At 39.1% G+C, this 21066-nt stretch overlaps 2 protein-coding genes across 2 annotated transcripts in view; both read right to left on the bottom strand.

Annotated features, from left to right (window-relative positions):
- LOC119480289 (spindle pole body component 110-like) overlaps nucleotides 1-4461 on the bottom strand; it is a 28024-nt gene extending 23563 nt beyond the window's left edge. Inside the window, exons 1-2 of the mRNA XM_037756422.1 lie at nucleotides 4323-4461; nucleotides 3167-3878 (exon numbers count right to left, since the gene is read on the bottom strand). Of these exons, the coding sequence (XP_037612350.1) occupies nucleotides 3167-3847 (681 nt within the window). The 5' untranslated portion in view covers nucleotides 3848-3878; nucleotides 4323-4461. The remainder of the gene's footprint in view (nucleotides 1-3166; nucleotides 3879-4322) is intronic.
- Nucleotides 2192-2719, bottom strand: LOC119480292 (nuclear distribution protein nudE-like 1-A). The gene is made up of 2 exons (XM_037756425.1): nucleotides 2290-2719; nucleotides 2192-2226 (listed from the first exon to the last, which is right to left on the bottom strand). The coding sequence occupies exons 1-2, from the start codon at nucleotides 2687-2689 to the stop codon at nucleotides 2207-2209; spliced, it is 420 nt and encodes a 139-aa protein (XP_037612353.1). The 5' UTR covers nucleotides 2690-2719; the 3' UTR covers nucleotides 2192-2206.
- Nucleotides 4462-21066: the final 16605 nt, after the last annotated feature.

Below are 21066 nucleotides of genomic sequence, written 5' to 3'. Positions count from 1 at the left end.
TTTCTCAAGTCATTTATTTATTTATTCATTCTTTTTGGCAGGTTCCGTCCTCCATACTTCTGTAGATATCAGAGTAAATATTATTTTCTTATCCTTTGAAAAGAGGTGAAATTAAATATGTTTCTAGAATTATTTGGAGACCAACAAATGTAGAGTGAAACATCATCCTTGATCTCGTCATCAGTCAACTCACACAATGCTGGTCCACCTCATGTATTCAACACGTATTCCAGTGTTTCACATTCAGAAAGAAAATATGTTTACAACTGTCTGTTAATAATCATAAGCCCATCAGTGATGAAGGTCACATGGTTTTTCCTGCAGAATATCATTATTTATTACAGAACCAGCTCCTAAAATACCATCTTTTATTATGTCACATTGATCATTTTGTTGATCAACTTCAGCTTCTATATCATAACTTAAACAGATAGCAGTACTTCTACTTTAAAGTCACTGAAATACAATAATGTATTTACACTGTATGTGTTTACTCAGAGTGGCAGACACATTGAACTTTTGGCAAAAAACTGAGCACCAGCAGAAAACCATATATTATTGAATATTTATTTTTATTATTGATATTTATTCATATATTTGGACTGAGAGAGAAACCTGAACAACAGGGGGAAAACTCCATGATTGATTGTATGTGATTGATTTAAGTAGAGTGTCAACTCACTTGACACTCTAAATATATTACCAATTAGTTCATATGCTTCGAGTGTCAACTCGAAGCATATGAACTAATTGGTCGGTGTCCCATGCGCGCTCGCATATGCGCGCTCGCATATGCGCGCTCGTGAGTGGCTACGCTGTTCAGAGAAGACTCCCACACAACAGGTGTCGCTGTTAACAAGCATTTCTGATTCTTACAAACAGTCCCTTTAGTATATTAGGGAGGAGACCTGATCACCAGGGCTTAAATCAAATACAATGAGTGTCCAAATCATTTGCATATCTTTTGATATTGTGGGAGAATATGCAAACTCCATACAGCTGGACAGGTGGATCTCCACCTGTCTCTGTGAGGCTGCAGTGCTAATCATTAATCACTGAGCCACTGTGCCGCCCTGAAGTCGACGGGGTACATGAGGGAGGAAGGGTGGAGGTGGGATGGAGGGAGGGTGGACAGAAGGAGGAGGGATGAAAAGAGAGGAGGTGAGGTGGATGGAAGAGAGAGGTGAGGGGGGGAAGAAGTGGGAGCTACTGGTGTCAACACCCAGCAGCCTTCTCCAACCGACTGTTGCCGTCACGACTCTCTTTCATCTACGCTTTCTCCCTCTTCTCTTTCTTTAACACCTCCTTGAGCATTCTGGTTTTCAACTCTTCCAGTTGTGTCTGTCTATCCTCTGTTTCCCTCCTGCGAAAGAAGAAACCCCACGTCTTCTTCTTCTTGCTCAGTTTGAGACAGAGATCCTCCAGGACCTTGTTCTCGCCATGTACCTGGCTGAACTCCGTCTCCCTGCGTTGTTGTTGGGCCAGGTCGTGGTTCTTGTCCTCCACGACTTTTAATTTCATCTCCCGGCGTTGATGTTTTCCGGCCAGGTCGTTGATCTCATCCTGCAGCTTGTTGAACTCTGTCTCCCGGCGTTCATGTTTTCCCGCCAGGTCCGTGTTCTCATCCAACTCTGTGTTCTTGGCCAGCTCCTTTTGGAACCTTGATTCCAAAACTGGCATGTCCAAAGTGAATTTGTCCATCAGTTTTATCTTCTCAATCTCCACCTGATTGAGATTACTCGCCAATGCTTTGATTTGGGTCTCCCAAGCCTGTTGTTTTCCGGCCAGGTCCTTGTTCTCATCCTGCAGCCTTTTGAACTCTGTCTCCTGGCGTAGATGTTTTAAGGCCAGATCGTTGTTCTCATCCAACACTTTGTCGAACTCCGTCTCCCGCTGTTGATGTTTTCTGGCCATGTCCTTGTTCTCATCCTGCAGCCTTTTGAACTCCGTCTCCCGGCGTTGATGTTTTAAGGCCAGATCGTGGATCTCATCCCGCAGTTTGTTGAACGCCGTCTCCCAGCGTTGATGTTTTCCGGCCAGGACCTTGTTTTCATCCCGCAGCTTGTTGACTTCCGTCTCAAACTCTGTGTTCTTGGCCAGCTCCTTTTGGAACCTTGATTCCAAAACTGGCATGTCCAAAGGGAATTTGACCACCAGTTTTATATTCTCAATCTCCACCTGATGTTTTAAGGCCAGATAGCTGTTCTCATCCCGCAGCTTGTTGACCTCCATTTCTTGGCGTTGATGTTTTAAGGCCAGATCGTTGATCTCATCCCGCAGCTTGTTGACCTCCGTCTCCCGGCATTGATGTTTTTGCGGCCAAGTCCTTGTTCTCATCCCGCAGCTTGTTGACTTCCGTCTCCAACTCTCTGTTCTTGTCCATCTCCTTTTGGAACCTTGATTCCTCACACCATTCAAGCAGCTCCTCGTACTCCTGGTTCAGGAGCTGGTAGGTTTCATTCTTCAGTTTAAGAGCTTCCTTGACTCGGGAGATTTCTGCCGCCGGGTCCTTGTTCTCCTGCAGCTTGTTGACCTCCGTCTCCTGGCGTTGATGTTTTAAGGCCAGATCGTTGATCTCATCCCGGAGCATGTTGACCTCTGTCTCCCGGCGTTGATGTTTTGCGGCCAGGTCCTTATTCTCATGCTGCAGCTTGTTGACTTCCGTCTCCAACTCTCTGTTCTTGGCCATCTCCTTTTGGAACCTTGAGTCCTCACACCATTCAAGCAACTCCTCGTACTCCTGGTTCTGGAGCTGGCAGGTTTCATTCTTGAGTTGAAGAGCTCCCTTGAGTCGGGAGATTTCTGCCGCCTGCTGTGTTTTGATCACAAAATCCTGTTGATGAGGTCGTTGTTGGCCTTGAGGGTCATGTTGACAAGGTCCTCGTTGGCCCTGGGGGTAATGTTGATGAGGTCCTCGTTGGCTCTGAGGGTGCTGTTGATGAGGTCCTCGTTGGCTCTGAGGGGCTTGTTGGCGAGGTCCTCGTTGGCCCTGAGGGGCTGTTTGGCAAGGTCCTCGTTGGCCCTGAGGGGCCTGTTGGCGAGGTCCTCGTTGGGTCTCAGGGTCCTGCCGATGAGTTTCATGTTCGCTCTGAAGACCGCCAACAAGCTTTTGTTTTTTCTCCTTTGCATCCAGCCATTCCAGTCACTGCTCTTTCCGCTTATTGACCTCCGTCTCCTGGCGTTGATATTTTAAGGCCAGGTCGTTGATCTCATCCCGGAGCTTGTTGACCTCCGTCTCCCGGCGTTGATGTTTTGTGGCCAGGTCCTTATTCTCATCCCGCAGCTCGTTGACTTCCGTCTCCAACTCTCTGTTCTTGGCCATCTCCTTTTGGAACCTTGATTCCTCACACCATGCAAGCAGCTCCTCGTAGGTTTCATTCTTCAGTTGAAGAGCTTCCTTGAGTCTGGAGATTTCTGCCGCCTGCTGTGAGATGATCTCAAGGTCCTGTTGATGAGGTCCAGGTTGGCCCTGAGGGTCATGTTGACGAGGTCCTTGCTGGACCTGAGGGAAATGCTGACAAGGTCCCCGATGTCCCTGAGGGTCCTGATGGCGAGGTCCTCGTTGTACCTGAGGGTAATGTTGGCGAGGTCCTTGTTGGCGTTGAGGGTCATAGTGATGAGGTCCTCGTTGGCCCTGAGGGGCTTGTTGGCGAGGTCCTCGTTGGCCCTGAGGGGCTGTTTGGCGAGGTCCTCGTTGTCCCTGAGGGGCCTGTTGGCGAGGTCCTCGTTGGGCCTCAGGGTCCTGCCGATGAGGTTCATGTTCGCTCTGAAGACCGCCAACAAGCTTTTGTTTTTTCTCCTTTGCATCCAGCCATTCCAGCCACTGCTCTGCATTTTGATGTTCCATCCTGTAGCAGACTAGAGATGTACAAAGCAGACTGTGGATAATGAGAGAGAAAAAACAATGAATAACATTATTATATAACAGAATAAAATAGATAATGAAATAGGTAAATTAAATAATATGGTGGTTGTGGTAATCAGATTATGGTACTGTTTACATTGTGACCTCTGACTTTCAGGCAAATTATAATTAACATATTTTTCACATTTCTTAAATAAACAATAAGTTCTCAACGTAATGTCTGTAAATGCGTACATAGATATTATTGGCTGAAAATGATTGTGATGATTACACACACACACACAGACTGAGAGACAGTTACACAACTCTACACACACATTTGCAAATAGTTATGCTCCAATAACGGCCCCGTACCGATCTTCATGAATAAAATCTCTTGTGTTCACATGGAACACACTGCAATATACTGCTTATACTCAAATATAGACATACAAAGATACTGTAATTATATACTTACACTAGTCGTTTAGACACGTTAGGTCAACAGAGGTTGTAGATCAGACTGTAGTCTATTAAAGACTATGGTCTGTGGTGGATCAGACTGTAGTGGTTTAAAGACTATGGTCTGTTGTGGATCAGACTGTAGTCTATTAAAGGCTATGGTCTGTTGTAGATCAGACTGTAGTGGTTTAAAGACTATGGTCTGTTGTGGATCAGACTGTAGTGGTTTAAAGACTATGGTCTGTTGTAGATCAGACTGTAGTGGTTTAAAGACTATGGTCTGTTGTAGATCAGACTGTAGTGCTTTAAAGACTATGACAGAAACAGAAATAACAATTTATGTTAAATTTTATCAATTTGTATGGCTACATTTACTTTTATTTTATTTTTCTGCATTTTTTGCTAATTTTAATGACATATTTATGTATTTATTTATCGAGTCATTTATACGTGTAATTTTTATTTTGGCAAGTTTCGTCCTCCACACTTTTGAGGTTTGAAACTGTTGACGTTTCAAAGACGGAGGCATCAGGAAATTCAATCAGAGTTGTAAACGACGACTCACTCCGTCTCCTTTACCGGGTGTCAAAATTTAAAGGACTTGTTAGCTAAATAAATAACAGGAAAAGAGAGATAACTACCCGCTGATTCTACTATTAGATTATTATTATTTCGGTTTAGGCTTGGGAAATACAAATTTAGAAAGACTGGTGTGTTACAAACTGGATACCAGGACATTTCCAGAACAAAGTCTTACAAAAGAGAAGAAACGAGATGGAGTTTGACCTTGATTTTTATTGCTGCTATAATCTGGGCATTATCACATTAATTGGTCAAAATGATCCAAAATCAAGGATCATATTCAGAGGCATGTCTGTGTGTTTTTGTTAGGTGTTGTTTTATTCAAACTATTGCATGAACATTTGTCTTTATCAGAAACAATATTACTAGAATAGAAAAAAATATTACTATTATCAAGCATCTGTCATGTGTACATTTCTGCTTTACATGATTCATTTGATTCCCTCCTGGTTTTAGTCTTTATGCTAAGCTCGGCTAAACGCATCCCAGACCAACTCTGTACTGGACACAGAAATGAAAGTGATATCCATCTTCTCATATGACTGAGCGTTTTTATATATTCAGTTAACCAAAGAGAATAATGTGATGAAATCATATTGTCAGATAGATATGTCCTTGGTGATCACTGGAATTGTAATCAAGCAAAGTGCAGTTATTTGTAATTGTACCATTATACGTATAATGAATGAAGACTATAAAGGACAAGACCTTACATGAAGGTTTGAACTGGCAAATAGAGTCCAGGATCGTTTTTATGTATCCTTATGTTTTTACATATGGAATAAAAGTGTGTGGTTCACTAATATTGTTTGTCTCGGGTCCTTTTTATTGACATTTTCTCAGATCTGGTTCAGCCACGGGTAATAAAATCAGTTATTGTGGAATTGTCAATATTACACTGGTTCTCTGTGAGATGTCTTTAATATAAAGTGGGGAAAAAAAGTTCGGAAACTTGTTATGTGTTTGGTGGATTATTTCTCTGTTGTTACAATGCTAATTGGCTTTGTATTTTACATCGTTGGAAAGCCTGTTTATTTACCTTCACAATGATGTCCAACTTGTAAGGATCATGCATTTGTGGGATGAGCAGCACAGCTGATTATGTGGGTAGCGCCCAAGAAAAATTTGCCAAAATGCTCTGCCGATGGTAAACAGTGTATTCTCCTGTTGGAATTGACTCAGTAACAGGGAAAAAACAAGACATATTGTCTATTTTACACTTTATTCATTTAATACACCGTCAGGAGCCTCTGTAGCGGTTGGAAGATCCATACGCAGCCACACCAACCTGGTCACACGTTGCTGTGGGGTGGCGTTCCATTCCTCAACCAGGATTCATTGCAGGTCAGCCAGCGTGGTTGTGTTGGTTACTCTAACACGTACAGCACGCCCAAGCTGATCCCACAAGTGTTGAATTGGGTTGAGGTCTGGACTCTTGGCAGGCCGTTCCATTCTCTCTACTCCCACATTGTGGAGGTAGTCTGTGATGACCCTGGCTCCGTGGGGGCGAGCGTTGTCATCTTGGAGGATGAAGTTAGGTCCCAGATTGTGGAGATATGGGATCACCACTGGCTTTTATTTCCTGATAGCAAAAGAGTATTACATGTTCTTAAAAGAAAACAACACAGTTTGAACCCTCAAGACTGGCGCTTTTGCACAATTCAATCATGCAGATCTAATAATATCTAAAATACAACTTTTTAAGGGGATTAAATGTACATGCAAGTGTCTTGTCTGACCATTGTAAAGAAACATTTTGCACATAGAAACGGGAAGAAATAATGCAGGCCTGCTGTCTTGGACACAGGTTAATTCTACATTGCCGATAAAAAGAGATATATGCTGCATAATAGAGCAATGGGAAATGTATAGTGTGTTAAATATAACAGATGAAGAGAAGGGATTTTTCGTTGTCACAAAGGGGCCACATAATGTATGTCAATAAATGCATATTACTCCAGCACACTAGGTGATGCTAATCAAGCCCCCAGGAAGTGTGCCGGTCGACGATCCCGACTTTCATAGTGTCCAAATTAACCTGCAACTTCCGTGTCAGTCACGTGATGCACTGGACCCAAAAAGACTTTTTCCCATAGACTTACAGTGGGAAAGAGACATCTGTAACTCAGTAGATCTTTTTTTTTAGGTGAATCAACTTCCCAGTAAGAACGCCTAAACAGCCCTTATTTCAAAAATTTAGTTTTTAAAGTTATAAAATGAACTAATAGCTGAATCCAGAGTTATTTTCCTCGGCATAATGAACGCGCATCAGACCTACGAGACTGCGCCACCCTGCGCGCTCATGTGACATATCCGAGTTCTGTCTAAGGCCTATGGAAAGGAGGCTGGGTCACGCGTCATATCTTTGGGGGTAAAACACAAAATCTGGTCTGCACTCGCTGAAATTGAGCCAATTCCAACGCAGGACCGCAGCTTCAGTTACACTGCGCATGTGTTATACCCAAAGAGCCACGTCCGCCCGTGACCCAGCCTCCGTTCCATAGGCCTCGGTTCTGCCCATGGATGTATTAAAAGAACGGTTCTGCCCAATGTGTTTACCGCAAAGATATGACGCGTTGATGACGCGTGACCCAGCCTCCTTTCCATAGGTCTCGGTTCTGCCCGGTTCTGCCTGCCAGTTTCCTGCTAGCTGTTTACGGCTGTAATAATGGATATATTGGCTGTAATTCATCACTTTTATTGTCTTATAATACACCCATAGGCTGTATGATGTAAGCCTGTGCGTGAATGTATTCATGCATTCCGTTAATGTAACGTACGTTTACTAACATCTCCGTTCCCAAACAACCGGGTAGTAACCAGTGAACGTGCTTGCTATATAATGAATTCTTACCATCTTTTAATTGAAATATAAATATAATGTAGAGCAATGGTTCTAGCTTTATTAACAGTTAATTATGGAGGACAGAACTTGCCTAAATCAGATAAAAATGAATAAATAACTCAATAAATAAATCACTCAATTTTTATGCCCAGCTCGTTCGAGAGCATAACAAAAAAGGGAAGTCCACACAGTAACAGTTTAAATATGCAAATAAGTTCTTTAAAGATAAATTTAACTGAAGCAAAATGATGTCAATAAGGGTGTAGAGTCAGTATTGAGGTGTGGGTGATGGGTGCTGTGAAACTATAGTGCTAACCTAAGATACCTTTAACATAAGGGATAACTAAATATAAGCAAAACCACAAAAAAAAAACAAGCTGGGAGCCTGCAAGGCACCAGCCTTCCATGAGGGAGAGAGCGAGAGGCCATCTTGAGGCAATCAGGGGAACTGACAGAGGCAAACAGGCAGGCCAAGACAGAATCATACTGACAAGGCCGTAGCACAATAAATAAAAAAAAAAAGAATAATAAAAAAAAGAAAATAATAAAAGAAAATAAAAATAAAAAATATGCCATAAAATGTAGGAAAATAATATTACAAATAAATGTAGCCATTAATTAATTGATAAAACGAGAATGTGAATTTATTTGTCTGTTTTAATTTGCTCTTTTATTTATTTGTTTGTGTATTAATTTCCTTATTTATTCACTCTTGTTTATTTTTTCCTTTTATGTATTCATGTATTTATTTTTTAATGTATTTCTTTATTTTTGCACTTATTTTTTATTTTTATTTTTAAATGTATGTATGTATTTATGCTTTTACTGGCAGCCCCCTCATTTGCATAATGAGGCAGACAGGCACAAAGAAATGTCAAAAGAATTGTATGAGGAAAAGAATACAGAAATAAATAAGTTTGTTGAAATAAATAAAATGTAAAAATGAAATGCAAAGGGAACATTATGCTGACATAAATAAATAAAGTAATTAATTAATTTAAAAATAAAAATAAAAATGAGTGCATGAATAAATAAATATAATAAAAACTTCAAGAACAAATTAATAAATAAAATAGAAATAAACAAAATATATATTAAAATACCTAAAAAATTAACAACGACCAAAAAATAAATAAATAAAAGGGAAAATTAAATAGAAGAGTAAATAAACAAATAAGTAAATAAATATATGAATAAATAAATAAATAAATAAAGGCGCAAATTAAAACAGATATATCAATTTATGTGAAATCTTATCAAGTAATTAATAGCTACATTTATTTTTAATGCTGCATTTAATGACATTTATTTATTTCTCAAGTCATTTATTTATTTATTCATTCTTTTTGGCAGGGTCCGTCCTCCATACTTCTGTAGATATCAGAGTAAATATTATTTTCTTATCCTTTTTAAAGAGGTGAAATTAAATATGTTTCTAGAATTATTTGGAGACCAAATGAAAAAAATTAAGAGTGAAACATCATCCTTGAACTCGTCATCAGTCAACTCACACAATAATGGTCCACCTCATGTATTCAACACATATACCAGTGTTTCACATTCAGAAAGAAAATATGTTTACAACTGTCTGTTAATAATCAAATGTTATTAACGGTAAATAATGATAATATTAAAAATAATCATAAGCCCGTCAGTGATGAAGGTCACATGGTTTTTCCTGCAGAATATAATTATTTATTACAGAACCAGCTCTTAAAATATAATCTTTTATTATGTCACTTTGATTATTTTGTTGATCAGCTTCAGCTTCTATATCATAACTTAAACAGCTACCAGTACTTCTACTTTAAAGTCACCGAAATACAATAATGTATTTACACTGTATGTGTTTACTCAGAGTGGCAGACACATTGAACTTTTGGCAAAAAACTGAGCACCAGCAGAAAACCATATATTATTGAATATTTATTTTTATTATTGATATTTATTTATATATTTGGACTGAGGGAGAAACCTGAACAACAGGGGGAAAACTCCATGATTGATTGTATGTGATTGATTTAAGTAGAGTGTCAACTCACTTGACACTCTAAACATATGAACAATTACTTAAAGGGACTGTTTGTAACTTCTTACACGTATAAATCACCGGGGTCGGTGTCCCATGCGCGCACGCATATGCGCGCTCGCATATGTCGCATATGCACACTCGCATATGCGCGCTCGCGTGTGGCTACGCTGTTCAGACAAGACTCCCACACAACAGGTGGCGCTGTTAACAAGAATTTCTGATTCTTACAAACAGTCCCTTTAGTATATTAGGGAGGAGACCTGATCACCAGGGCTTAAATCAAATGTGTCCAAATCATTTGCATATCTTTTGATATCGTGGGAGAATATGCAAACTCCATACAGCTGGACAGGTGGATCTCCACCTGTCTCTGTGAGGCTGCAGTGCTAATCATTAATCACTGAGCCATTGTGCCGCCCTGAAGTCGACGGGGTACGGGAGAGGGAGTAAAGGTGGAGGTGGGATGGAGGGAGGGTGGACAGAAGGAGGAGGGATGAAAAGAGAGGAGGTGAGGTGGATGGAGGAGAGAGGGTGGAGAGGTGAGGGGGGGGAAGAAGAGGGAGCTACTGGTGTCAACACCAAGCGGCCTTCTCCACCCGACTGTCCCCGTCACGACTCTCGTTCATCTACGCTTTCTCCCTCTTCTCTTTCTTTTTCACCTCCTTGTTGAGCATTTTGATTTTCAACTCCTCCAGCTGTGTCTGTCTATCCTCTGTTTCCCTCCTGCCAAAGAAGAAACCCCACGTCTTCTTTTTCTTCTTCAGTTTGAGACAGAGATCCTCCAGGACCTTGTTCTCGCCATGCAACTGGCTGAACTCCGTCTCCCGGCGTTGTTGTTGTTGGGCCAGGTCGTTGTTCTTGTCCCACAGCTTGTTGACCTCCGTCTCCTGGCGTAGATGTTTTAAGGCCAGATCATTTTTCTCATCCAACACTTTGTCGAACTCCGTCTCCCGGCGTTTATGTTTTCTGGCCATGTCCTTGTTCTCATCCTGCAGTCTTTTGAACTCTGTCTCCCGGCGTTGATTTTTTAAGGCCAAATCATTGATCTCATCCCGCAGTTTGTTGAATGCCGTCTCCCAGCGTTGATGTTTTCCGGCCAAGTCCTTGTTCTCATCCCGCAGCTTGTTGACTTCCGTCTCCAACTCTGTGTTCTTGGCCAGCTCCTTTTGGAACCTTGATTCTAAAACTGGCATGTCCAAAGGGCATTTGTCCACCAGTTTTATCTTCTCAATCTCCACCTGATTGAGTTTACTCGCCATCAGTTTGATTTGGGTCTCCAAAGCCTGTTGTTTTCCGGCCAGGTCGTTGTTGTCATCCTGCAGCTTGTTGAACTCCGTCTCCCTGCATTGATGTTTTAAGGCCAGATAGCTGTTCTCATTCCGCAGCTTATTGACCTCCGTCTCCTGGCGTTGATATTTTAAGGCCAGGTCGTTGATCTCATCCCGGAGCTTGTTGACCTCCGTCTCCCGGCGTTGATGTTTTGTGGCCAGGTCCTTGTTCTCATGCCGCAGCATGTTGACTTCCGTCTCCAACTCTCTGTACTTGGCCATCTCCTTTTGGAAATTTGATTCCTCACACCATGCAATCAGCTCCTCGTAGGTTTCATTCTTCAGTTGAAGAGCTTCCTTGAGTCTGGAGATTTCTGCCGCCTGCCTTGAGATGATCTCAAGGTCCTGTTGATGAGGTCCAGGTTGGCCCTGAGGGTCATGTTGACGAGGTCCTTGCTGGCCCTGAGGGAAATGCTGACAAGGTCCCCGATGTCCCTGAGGGTCCTGATGGCGAGGTCCTCGTTGTACCTGAGGGTAATGTTGGCGAGGTCCTTGTTGGCGTTGAGGGTCATAGTGATGAGGTCCTCGTTGGCCCTGAGGGGCTTGTTGGCGAGGTCCTCGTTGGCCCTGAAGGGCTTGTTGGCGAGGTCCTCGTTGGCCCTGAGGGGCTGTTTGGCGAGGTCCTCGTTGTCCCTGAGGGGCCTGTTGGCGAGGTCCTCGTTGGGCCTCAGGGTCCTGCCGATGAGGTTCATGTTTGCTCTGAAGACCGCCAACAAGCTTTTGTTTTTTCTCCTTTGCATCCAGCCATTCCAGCCACTGCTCTGCATTTGGATGTTGCATCCTGTAGCAGACTAGAGATGTACAAAGCAGACTGTGGATAATGAGAGAGAAAAAACAATGAATAACATTATTATATAACAGAATAAAATAGATAATGAAATAGGTAAATTAAATAATATGGTGGTTGTGGTAATCAGATTATGGTACTGTTTACATACTGACCTCTGACTTTCAGGCAAATTATAATTAACATATTTTTCACATTTCTTAAATAAACAATAAGTTCTCAACGTAATGTCTGTAAATGCGTACATAGATATTATTGGCTGAAAATGATTGTGATGATTACACACACACACACAGACTGAGAGACAGTTACACAACTCTACACACGCATTTGCAAATAGTTATGCTCCAATAACGGCCCCGTACCGATCTTCATGAATAAAATCTCTTGTGTTCACATGGAACACACTGCAATATACTGCTTATACTCAAATATAGAAACACAAAGATACTGTAATTATATACTTACACTAGTCGTTTAGACACGTTAGGTCAACAGAGGTTGTAGATCAGACTGTAGTCTATTAAAGACTGGTCTGTTGTAGATCACACTGACGTTTAGGTCTCTCTCGGATCGAGACTGTAATCGTACTGAAGTTGTGATGAAATTCGGTTTCTAACCAGACTTCTGAGATTAAAGCCAACGTGATGTCATAAAGCCAGTTCCTGCCTGGAATATGACATAACAGTGTGATGTCATAAAGCCAGTTCCTGAACCGTGACATCACCATGTGATGACATCACTGAGCACTTTCACCGCCATGAAGGAGTGAACTGCGTCCATAGCAACGGTCTGTTATTCCTTTAAAACAGACCGTTGCTATGGACACAGAAATTGACCAATCAGAATGGAGTATTGTGTAAATAAGGTAATTATAATGTGCTGTGTGAACTACTGTGTAAAGCATCAGCATGAATACTTTATAAACCTTGTTATCATTATAAATATTTATTAGGAGTTTTATATAAAGCCTTATAATTACATTATAATTGAAGATGAACAGACAATTGAAGAAGCAAATTAAAATGTTATCAATTTTTTATGGCTACATTTATTTTTTAATATTATTTTTTTTTAAATTCAGAAATGCTTGTTAACAGCGACACCTGTGGCCGCTAAATCAACGAAAGTCAGCGTCGGGCTCGCGCTTGCTCGCTTTACATAGACATGAACGAGCATCGCTCAAAACAGTGAGGCGACACACGTCAGCTAAAACCACAATATCACTCTATATTTCAGCTGCTTGGCAGTAATGTTAGCTGACCAGACGAAGGGCTCTCCATGAATCATTGCTGATCCTAGTGTTGGCTTTTCCTGCTTCAGCCTCTAGGGCTGAAGCAGGAAAAGCAGGTCGGTGCCGAGGCTGAAGCAGGAAGAGAAACGTTACCGTCTCCGACCGCGGTCGGAGGGAGACACCGGCACCCGGTCGAAGACAATAACGGTTCTCTCTGCGGAGCCCCGTCATTTCACAAGACACGGAAAACCTCTGTTGGTCTGGAGGAGCTGCAGCATTTATTTCTGCGCAAACGCCCACTGTACATTCACTAGATATTCTCTAAAAACGAACTCTTCTGCAGTGTGTAGTGTGCGCGGATGCACGTCTAAGGTGGAGCGAGAACGCGCGCGGTGTGTGAGTGAAGACAAGCAGGCAGAGGAGCGGTCTGAATAGCGTAGCCACAAGCGTGCGCAAAGTTACAAACAGTCCCTTTAAATTTAATGACATATTTATGTATTTATTTATCGAGTCATTTATACGTGTATTTTTGATTTTGGCAAGTTCCGTCCTCCACACTTTTGAGGTTTGAAACTGTTGACGTTTCAAAGACAAAGGCATCAGGAAATTCAATCAGAGTTGTAAACGACGACTCACTCCGTCTCCTTTATCAAAATTTAAAGGACTAGTTAGCTAAATAAATAACAGGAAAAGAGAGATAACTACTCGCTGATTCTACTATTAGATTATTATTATTTCGGTTTAGGCTTGGGAAATACAAATTTAGAAAGACTGGTGTGTTACAAACTGGATACCAGGACATTTCCAGAACAAAGTCTTACAAAAGAGGAGAAACGAGATGGAGTTTGACCTTGATTTTTATTGCTGCTATAATCTGGGCATTATCACATTAATTGGTCAAAATGATCCAAAATCAAGGATCATATTCAGAGGCATGTCTGTGTGTTTTTGTTAGGTGCTGTTTTATTCAAACTATTGCATGAACATTTGTCTTTATCAGAAACAATATTACTAGAATAGAAAAAAATATTACTATTATCAAGCATCTGTCATGTGTACATTTCTGCTTTACATGATTCATTTGATTCCCTCCTGGTTTTAGTCTTTATGCTAAGCTCGGCTAAACGCATCCCAGACCAACTCTGTACTGGACACAGAAATGAAAGTGATATCCATCTTCTCATATGACTGAGCGTTTTTATATATTCAGTTAACCAAAGAGAATAATGTGATGAAATCATATTGTCAGATAGATATGTCCTTGGTGATCACTGGAATTGTAATCAAGCAAAGTGCAGTTATTTGTAATTGTACCATTATACGTATAATGACTGAAGACTATAAAGGACAAGACCTTACTTGAAGGTTTGAACTGGCAAATAGAGTCCAGGATCGTTTTTATGTATCCTTATGCTTTTACATATGGAATAAAAGTGTGTGGTTCACTAATATTGTTTGTCTCGGGTCCTTTTTATTGACATTTTCTCAGATCTGGTTCAGCCACGGGTAATAAAATCAGTTATTGTGGAATTGTCAATATTACACTGGTTCTCTGTGAGATGTCTTTAATATAAAGTGGGGAAAAAAAGTTCGGAAACTTATGTGTTTGGTGGATTATTTCTCTGTTGTTACAATGCTAATTGGCTTTGTATTTTACATCGTTGGAAAGCCTGTTTATTTACCTTCACAATGATGTCCAACTTGTAAGGATCATGCATTTGTGGGATGAGCAGCACAGCTGATTATGTGGGTAGCACCCAAGAAAAATTTGCCAAAATGCTCTGCCGATGGTAAACAGTGTATTCTCCTGTTGGAATTGACTCAGTAACAGGGAAAAAACAAGACATATTGTCTATTTTACACTTTATTCATTTAATACACCGTCAGGAGCCTCTGTAGCGGTTGGAAGATCCATACGCAGCCACACCAACCTGGTCACACGTTGCTGTGGGGTGGCGTTCCATTCCTCAACCAGGATTCATTGCAGGTCAGCCAGCGTGGTTGTGTTGGTTACTCTAACACGTACAGCACGCCCAAGCTGATCCCACAAGTGTTGAATTGGGTTGAGGTCTGGACTCTTGGCAGGCCGTTCCATTCTCTCTACTCCCACATTGTGGAGGTAGTCTGTGATGACCCTGGCTCCGTGGGGGCGAGCGTTGTCATCTTGGAGGATGAAGTTAGGTCCCAGATTGTGGAGATATGGGATCGCCACTGGCTTTTATTTCCTGATAGCAAAAGAGTATTACATGTTCTTAAAAGAAAACAACACAGTTTGAACCCTCAAGACTGGGGCTTTTGCACAATTCAATCATGCAGATCTAACAATATCTAAAATACAACTTTTTAAGGGGATTAAATGTACATGCAAGTGTCTTGTCTGACCATTGTAAAGAAACATTTTGCACATAGAAACAGGGGAAGAAATAATGCAGGCCTGCTGTCTTGGACACAGGTTAATTCTACATTGCCGATAAAAAGAGATATATGCTGCATAATAGAGCAATGGGAAATGTATAGTGTGTTAAATATAACAGATGAAGAGAAGGGATTTTTCGTTGTCACAAAGGGGCCACATAATGTATGTCAATAAATGCATATTACTCCAGCACACTAGGTGATGCTAATCAAGCCCCCAGGAAGTGTGCCGGTCGACGATCCCGACTTTCATAGTGTCCAAATTAACCTGCAACTTCCGTGTCAGTCACGTGATGCACTGGACCCAAAAAGACTTTTTCCCATAGACTTACAGTGGGAAAGAGACGTCTGTAACTCAGCAGATCTTTTTTTTTAGGTGAATCAACTTCCCAGTAAGAACGCCTAAACAGCCCTTATTTCAAAAATGTAGTTTTTAAAGTTATAAAATGAACTAATAGCTGAATCCAGAGTTATTTTCCTCGGCATAATGAACGCGCATCAGACCTACGAGACTGCGCCACCCTGCGCGCTCATGTGACATATCCGAGTTCTGTCTAAGGCCTATGGAAAGGAGGCTGGGTCACGCGTCATATCTTTGGGGGTAAAACACAAAATCTGGTCTGCACTCGCTGAAATTGAGCCAATTCCAACGCAGGACCGCAGCTTCAGTTACACTGCGCATGTGTTATACCCAAAGAGCCACGTCCGCCCGTGACCCAGCCTCCGTTCCATAGGCCTCGGTTCTGCCCATGGATGTATTAAAAGAACGGTTCTGCCCAATGTGTTTACCGCAAAGATATGACGCGTTGATGACGCGTGACCCAGCCTCCTTTCCATAAGTCTCGGTTCTGCCCGGTTCTGCCTGCCAGTTTCCTGCTAGCTGTTTACGGCTGTAATAATGGATATATTGGCTGTAATTCATCACTTTTATTGTCTTATAATACACCCATAGGCTGTATGATGTAAGCCTGTGCCGTGAATGTATTCATGCATTCCGTTAATGTAACGTACGTTTACTAACATCTCCGTTCCCAAACAACCGGGTAGTAACCAGTGAACGTGCTTGCTATATAATGAATTCTTACCATCTTTTAATTGAAATATAAATATAATGTAGAGCAATGGTTCTAGCTTTATTAACAGTTAATTATGGAGGACAGAACTTGCCTAAATCAGATAAAAATGAATAAATAACTCAATAAATAAATCACTCAATTTTTATGCCCAGCTCGTTCGAGAGCATAACAAAAAAGGGAAGTCCACACAGTAACAGTTTAAATATGCAAATAAGTTCTTTAAAGATAAATTTAACTGAAGCAAAATGATGTCAATAAGGGTGTAGAGTCAGTATTGAGGTGTGGGTGATGGGTGCTGTGAAACTATAGTGCTAACCTAAGATACCTTTAACATAAGGGATAACTAAATATAAGCAAAACCACAAAAAAAAACAAGCTGGGAGCCTGCAAGGCACCAGCCTTCCATGAGGGAGAGAGCGAGAGGCCATCTTGAGGCAATCAGGGGAACTGACAGAGGCAAACAGGCAGGCCAAGACAGAATCATACTGACAAGGCCGTAGCACAATAAATAAAAAAAAAGAATAATAAAAAAAAGAAAATAATAAAAGAAAATAAAAATAAAAAATATGCCATAAAATGTAGGAAAATAATATTACAAATAAATGTAGCCATTAATTAATTGATAAAACGAGAATGTGAATTTATTTGTCTGTTTTAATTTGCTCTTTTATTTATTTGTTTGTGTATTCATTTCCTTATTTATTCACTCTTGTTTATTTTTTCCTTTTATGTATTCATGTATTTATTTTTTAATGTATTTCTTTATTTTTGCACTTATTTTTTATTTTTATTTTTAAATGTATGTATGTATTTATGCTTTTACTGGCAGCCCCCTCATTTGCATAATGAGGCAGACAGGCACAAAGAAATGTCAAAAGAATTGTATGAGGAAAAGAATACAGAAATAAATAAGTTTGTTGAAATAAATAAAATGTAAAAATGAAATGCAAAGGGAAAATTATGCTGACATAAATAAATAAAGTAATTAATTAATTTAAAAATAAAAATAAAAATGAGTGCATGAATAAATAAATATAATAAAAACTTCAAGAACAAATTAATAAATAAAATAGAAATAAACAAAATATATATTAAAATACCTAAAAAATTAACAACGACCAAAAAATAAATAAATAAAAGGGAAAATTAAATAGAAGAGTAAATAAACAAATAAGTAAATAAATATATGAATAAATAAATAAATAAATAAAGGCGCAAATTAAAACAGATATATCAATTTATGTGAAATCTTATCAAGAAATTAATAGCTACATTTATTTTTAATGCTGCATTTAATGACATTTATTTATTTCTCAAGTCATTTATTTATTTATTCATTCTTTTTGGCAGGTTCCGTCCTCCATACTTCTGTAGATATCAGAGTAAATATTATTTTCTTATCCTTTTTAAAGAGGTGAAATTAAATATGTTTCTAGAATTATTTGGAGACCAAATGAAAAAAATTAAGAGTGAAACATCATCCTTGAACTCGTCATCAGTCAACTCACACAATAATGGTCCACCTCATGTATTCAACACATATACCAGTGTTTCACATTCAGAAAGAAAATATGTTTACAACTGTCTGTTAATAATCAAATGTTATTAACGGTAAATAATGATAATATTAAAAATAATCATAAGCCCGTCAGTGATGAAGGTCACATGGATTTTCCTGCAGAATATCATTATTTATTACAGAACCAGCTCTTAAAATATAATCTTTTATTATGTCACATTGATCATTTTGTTGATCAGCTTCAGCTTCTATATCATAACTTAAACAGATACCAGTACTTCTACTTTAAAGTCACCGAAATACAATAATGTATTTACACTGTATGTGTTTACTCAGAGTGGCAGACACATTGAACTTTTGGCAAAAATCTGAGCACCAGCAGAAAACCATATATTATTGAATATTTATTTTTATTATTGATATTTATTTATATATTTGGACTGAGGGAGAAACCTGAACAACAGGGGGAAAACTCCATGATTGATTGTATGTGATTGATTTAGGTAGTGTCAACTCACTTGACACTCTAAACTTATGAACAATTAGTTAGAGGGACTGTTTGTAACTTCTTACATGTATGAATGTATATCTTTGGGGGTAAAACACAAAATCTGGTCTGCATTCGCCGAGATTGAGCCGATTCCAACACGCGACCGCAGCTTCAGTTACACTGCGCATGTGTTATACTCAAATAGCCACGTCCGCCCGTGACCCAGCCTCCGTTCCATAGGCCTTGGTTCTGCCCATGGATGTATTAAAAGAACAGTTTTGCCCAATGTGTTTACCCCAAAGATATGACGCGTTGATGACGTGTGACCCAGCCTCCTTTCCATAGGTCTCGGTTCTGCCCGGTTCTGCCTGCCAGTTTCCTGCTAGCTGTTTGCGGCTGTCATAGTGGATATATTGGCTGTAATTCATCACTTTTATTGTCTTATAATACACCCATAGGCTGTATGATGTAAGCCTGTGCCGTGAATGTATTCATGTCCAGCTTGTTCAAGAGCATAACGAATAAGGGAAGTGCACACAGTAACAGTTTAAATATGCAAATGAGTTTATTAAAGATAATTTAACTGAAGCAAAATTAAGTGGTGAGGCCAATCTCCTAATGAGAGGGGAGGGGCCAGGTAATCAGGGGAACTGACTGAGGCAAACAGACAGCCCAAGACAGAATCATACTGACAAGGCTGTCCCACAATAAATAAATAAAAAAAAACAATAATAAAAAAATAAATAAAGAATAAAAAATAAAAAAATAAATATTCCATTAAATGTAGCAAAGTAACATTACAAATAAATGTAGCCATTATTTAATTGATAAAATGTGAATGTGAATTTGTTTGTCTTTTTTAATTTGTTCTTTTATTTATTTGTTTATGTATTAATTTCCTTATTTATTCACTCTTCTGTTTATTTTTCCCTTTTATGAATTCATTTATTTATTTTTTAATGTATGTATTTATGCATTTACTGGCAGCTCCATCATTTGCATAATGAGGCAGACATGCAAAAAGAAATGTCAAAAGAAATGTATGAATGAAAAGAATACAGAAATAAATAAGTTTGGTGAAATAAATAAAATGGAAAAATTATATGGAAAAGGAAAAATGATGCAGACATTAATAAATAAAGTAATTAATGAATTTAAAAATAGAAATAAAAAATTAGTGCATGAATAAATAAATGTAATAAAAACTTCAAGAACAAATTAATAAATAAAATAGAAACAAAAAAAATATTTTAAAATACATTAAAAATTAACAACGACCAAAACATAAATAAATAAAAGGGAAAATTAAATAGAAGAGTAAATAAATAAATAAGTAAATAAATATATGAATAAATAAATGAATAAATAAATAAATAACTAAAGGAGCAAATTAAAACAGATATATCAATTTATGTGACATTTTATCAATTAATTAATGGCTACATTTATTTTTAATGTTGCATTTAATGACATATTTATTTATTTCTCAAGTAATTTATTTATTTATTCATTCTTTTTGGCAGGTTCCGTCCTCCATACTTCTGTAGATATCAGAGTAAATATTATTTTCTTATCCTTTGAAAAGAGGTGAAATTAAATATGTTTCTAGAATTATTTGGAGACCAACAAATGTAGAGTGAAACATCATCCTAGAACTCGTCATCAGTCAACTCACACAATAATGGTCCACCTCATGTATTCAACACATATACCAGTGTTTCACATTCAGAAAGAAAATATGTTTACAACTGTCTGTTAATAATCAAATGTTATTACCGGTAAATAATGATAATATTAAAAATAATCATAAGCCCGTCAGTGATGAAGGTCACATGGATTTTCCTACAGAATATAATTATTTATTACAGAACCAGCTCTTAAAATATAATCTTTTATTATGTCACTTTGATTATTTTGTTGATCAGCTTCAGCTTCTATATCATAACTTAAACAGCTACCAGTACTTCTACTTTAAAGTCACCGAAATACAATAATGTATTTACACTGTATGTGTTTACTCAGAGTGGCAGACACATTGAACTTTTGGCAAAAAACTGAGCACCAGCAGAAAACCATATATTATTGAATATTTATTTTTATTATTGATATTTATTTATATATTTGGACTGAGGGAGAAACCTGAACAACAGGGGGAAAACTCCATGATTGATTGTATGTGATTGATTTAAGTAGAGTGTCAACTCACTTGACACTCTAAACATATGAACAATTACTTAAAGGGACTGTTTGTAACTTCTTACACGTATAAATCACCGGGGTCGGTGTCCCATGCGCGCACGCATATGCGCGCTCGCATATGTCGCATATGCACACTCGCATATGCGCGCTCGCGTGTGGCTACGCTGTTCAGACAAGACTCCCACACAACAGGTGGCGCTGTTAACAAGAATTTCTGATTCTTACAAACAGTCCCTTTAGTATATTAGGGAGG

The sequence above is a fragment of the Sebastes umbrosus genome, chromosome 21 (assembly GCF_015220745.1).
Source record: "Sebastes umbrosus isolate fSebUmb1 chromosome 21, fSebUmb1.pri, whole genome shotgun sequence".
Lineage (NCBI taxonomy): Eukaryota > Metazoa > Chordata > Actinopteri > Perciformes > Sebastidae > Sebastes > Sebastes umbrosus.
The sequence above is the reverse complement of the archived record's forward strand: the minus strand, read 5'-3'. Positions and strand labels throughout refer to the sequence as shown.

Coding starts and splice junctions, on each gene's coding strand:
- LOC119480292 (XM_037756425.1), bottom strand. CDS start 2,689: ATGGCCAAGAACAGAGAGTTGGAGACGGAAGTCAACAAGCTGCAGCAT. Junction 2,227..2,289: donor ATCAATGCCGGGAGACGGAG/GTCAACAAGCTG, acceptor CAAGAAATGGAG/GTCAACAAGCTGCGGGATGA.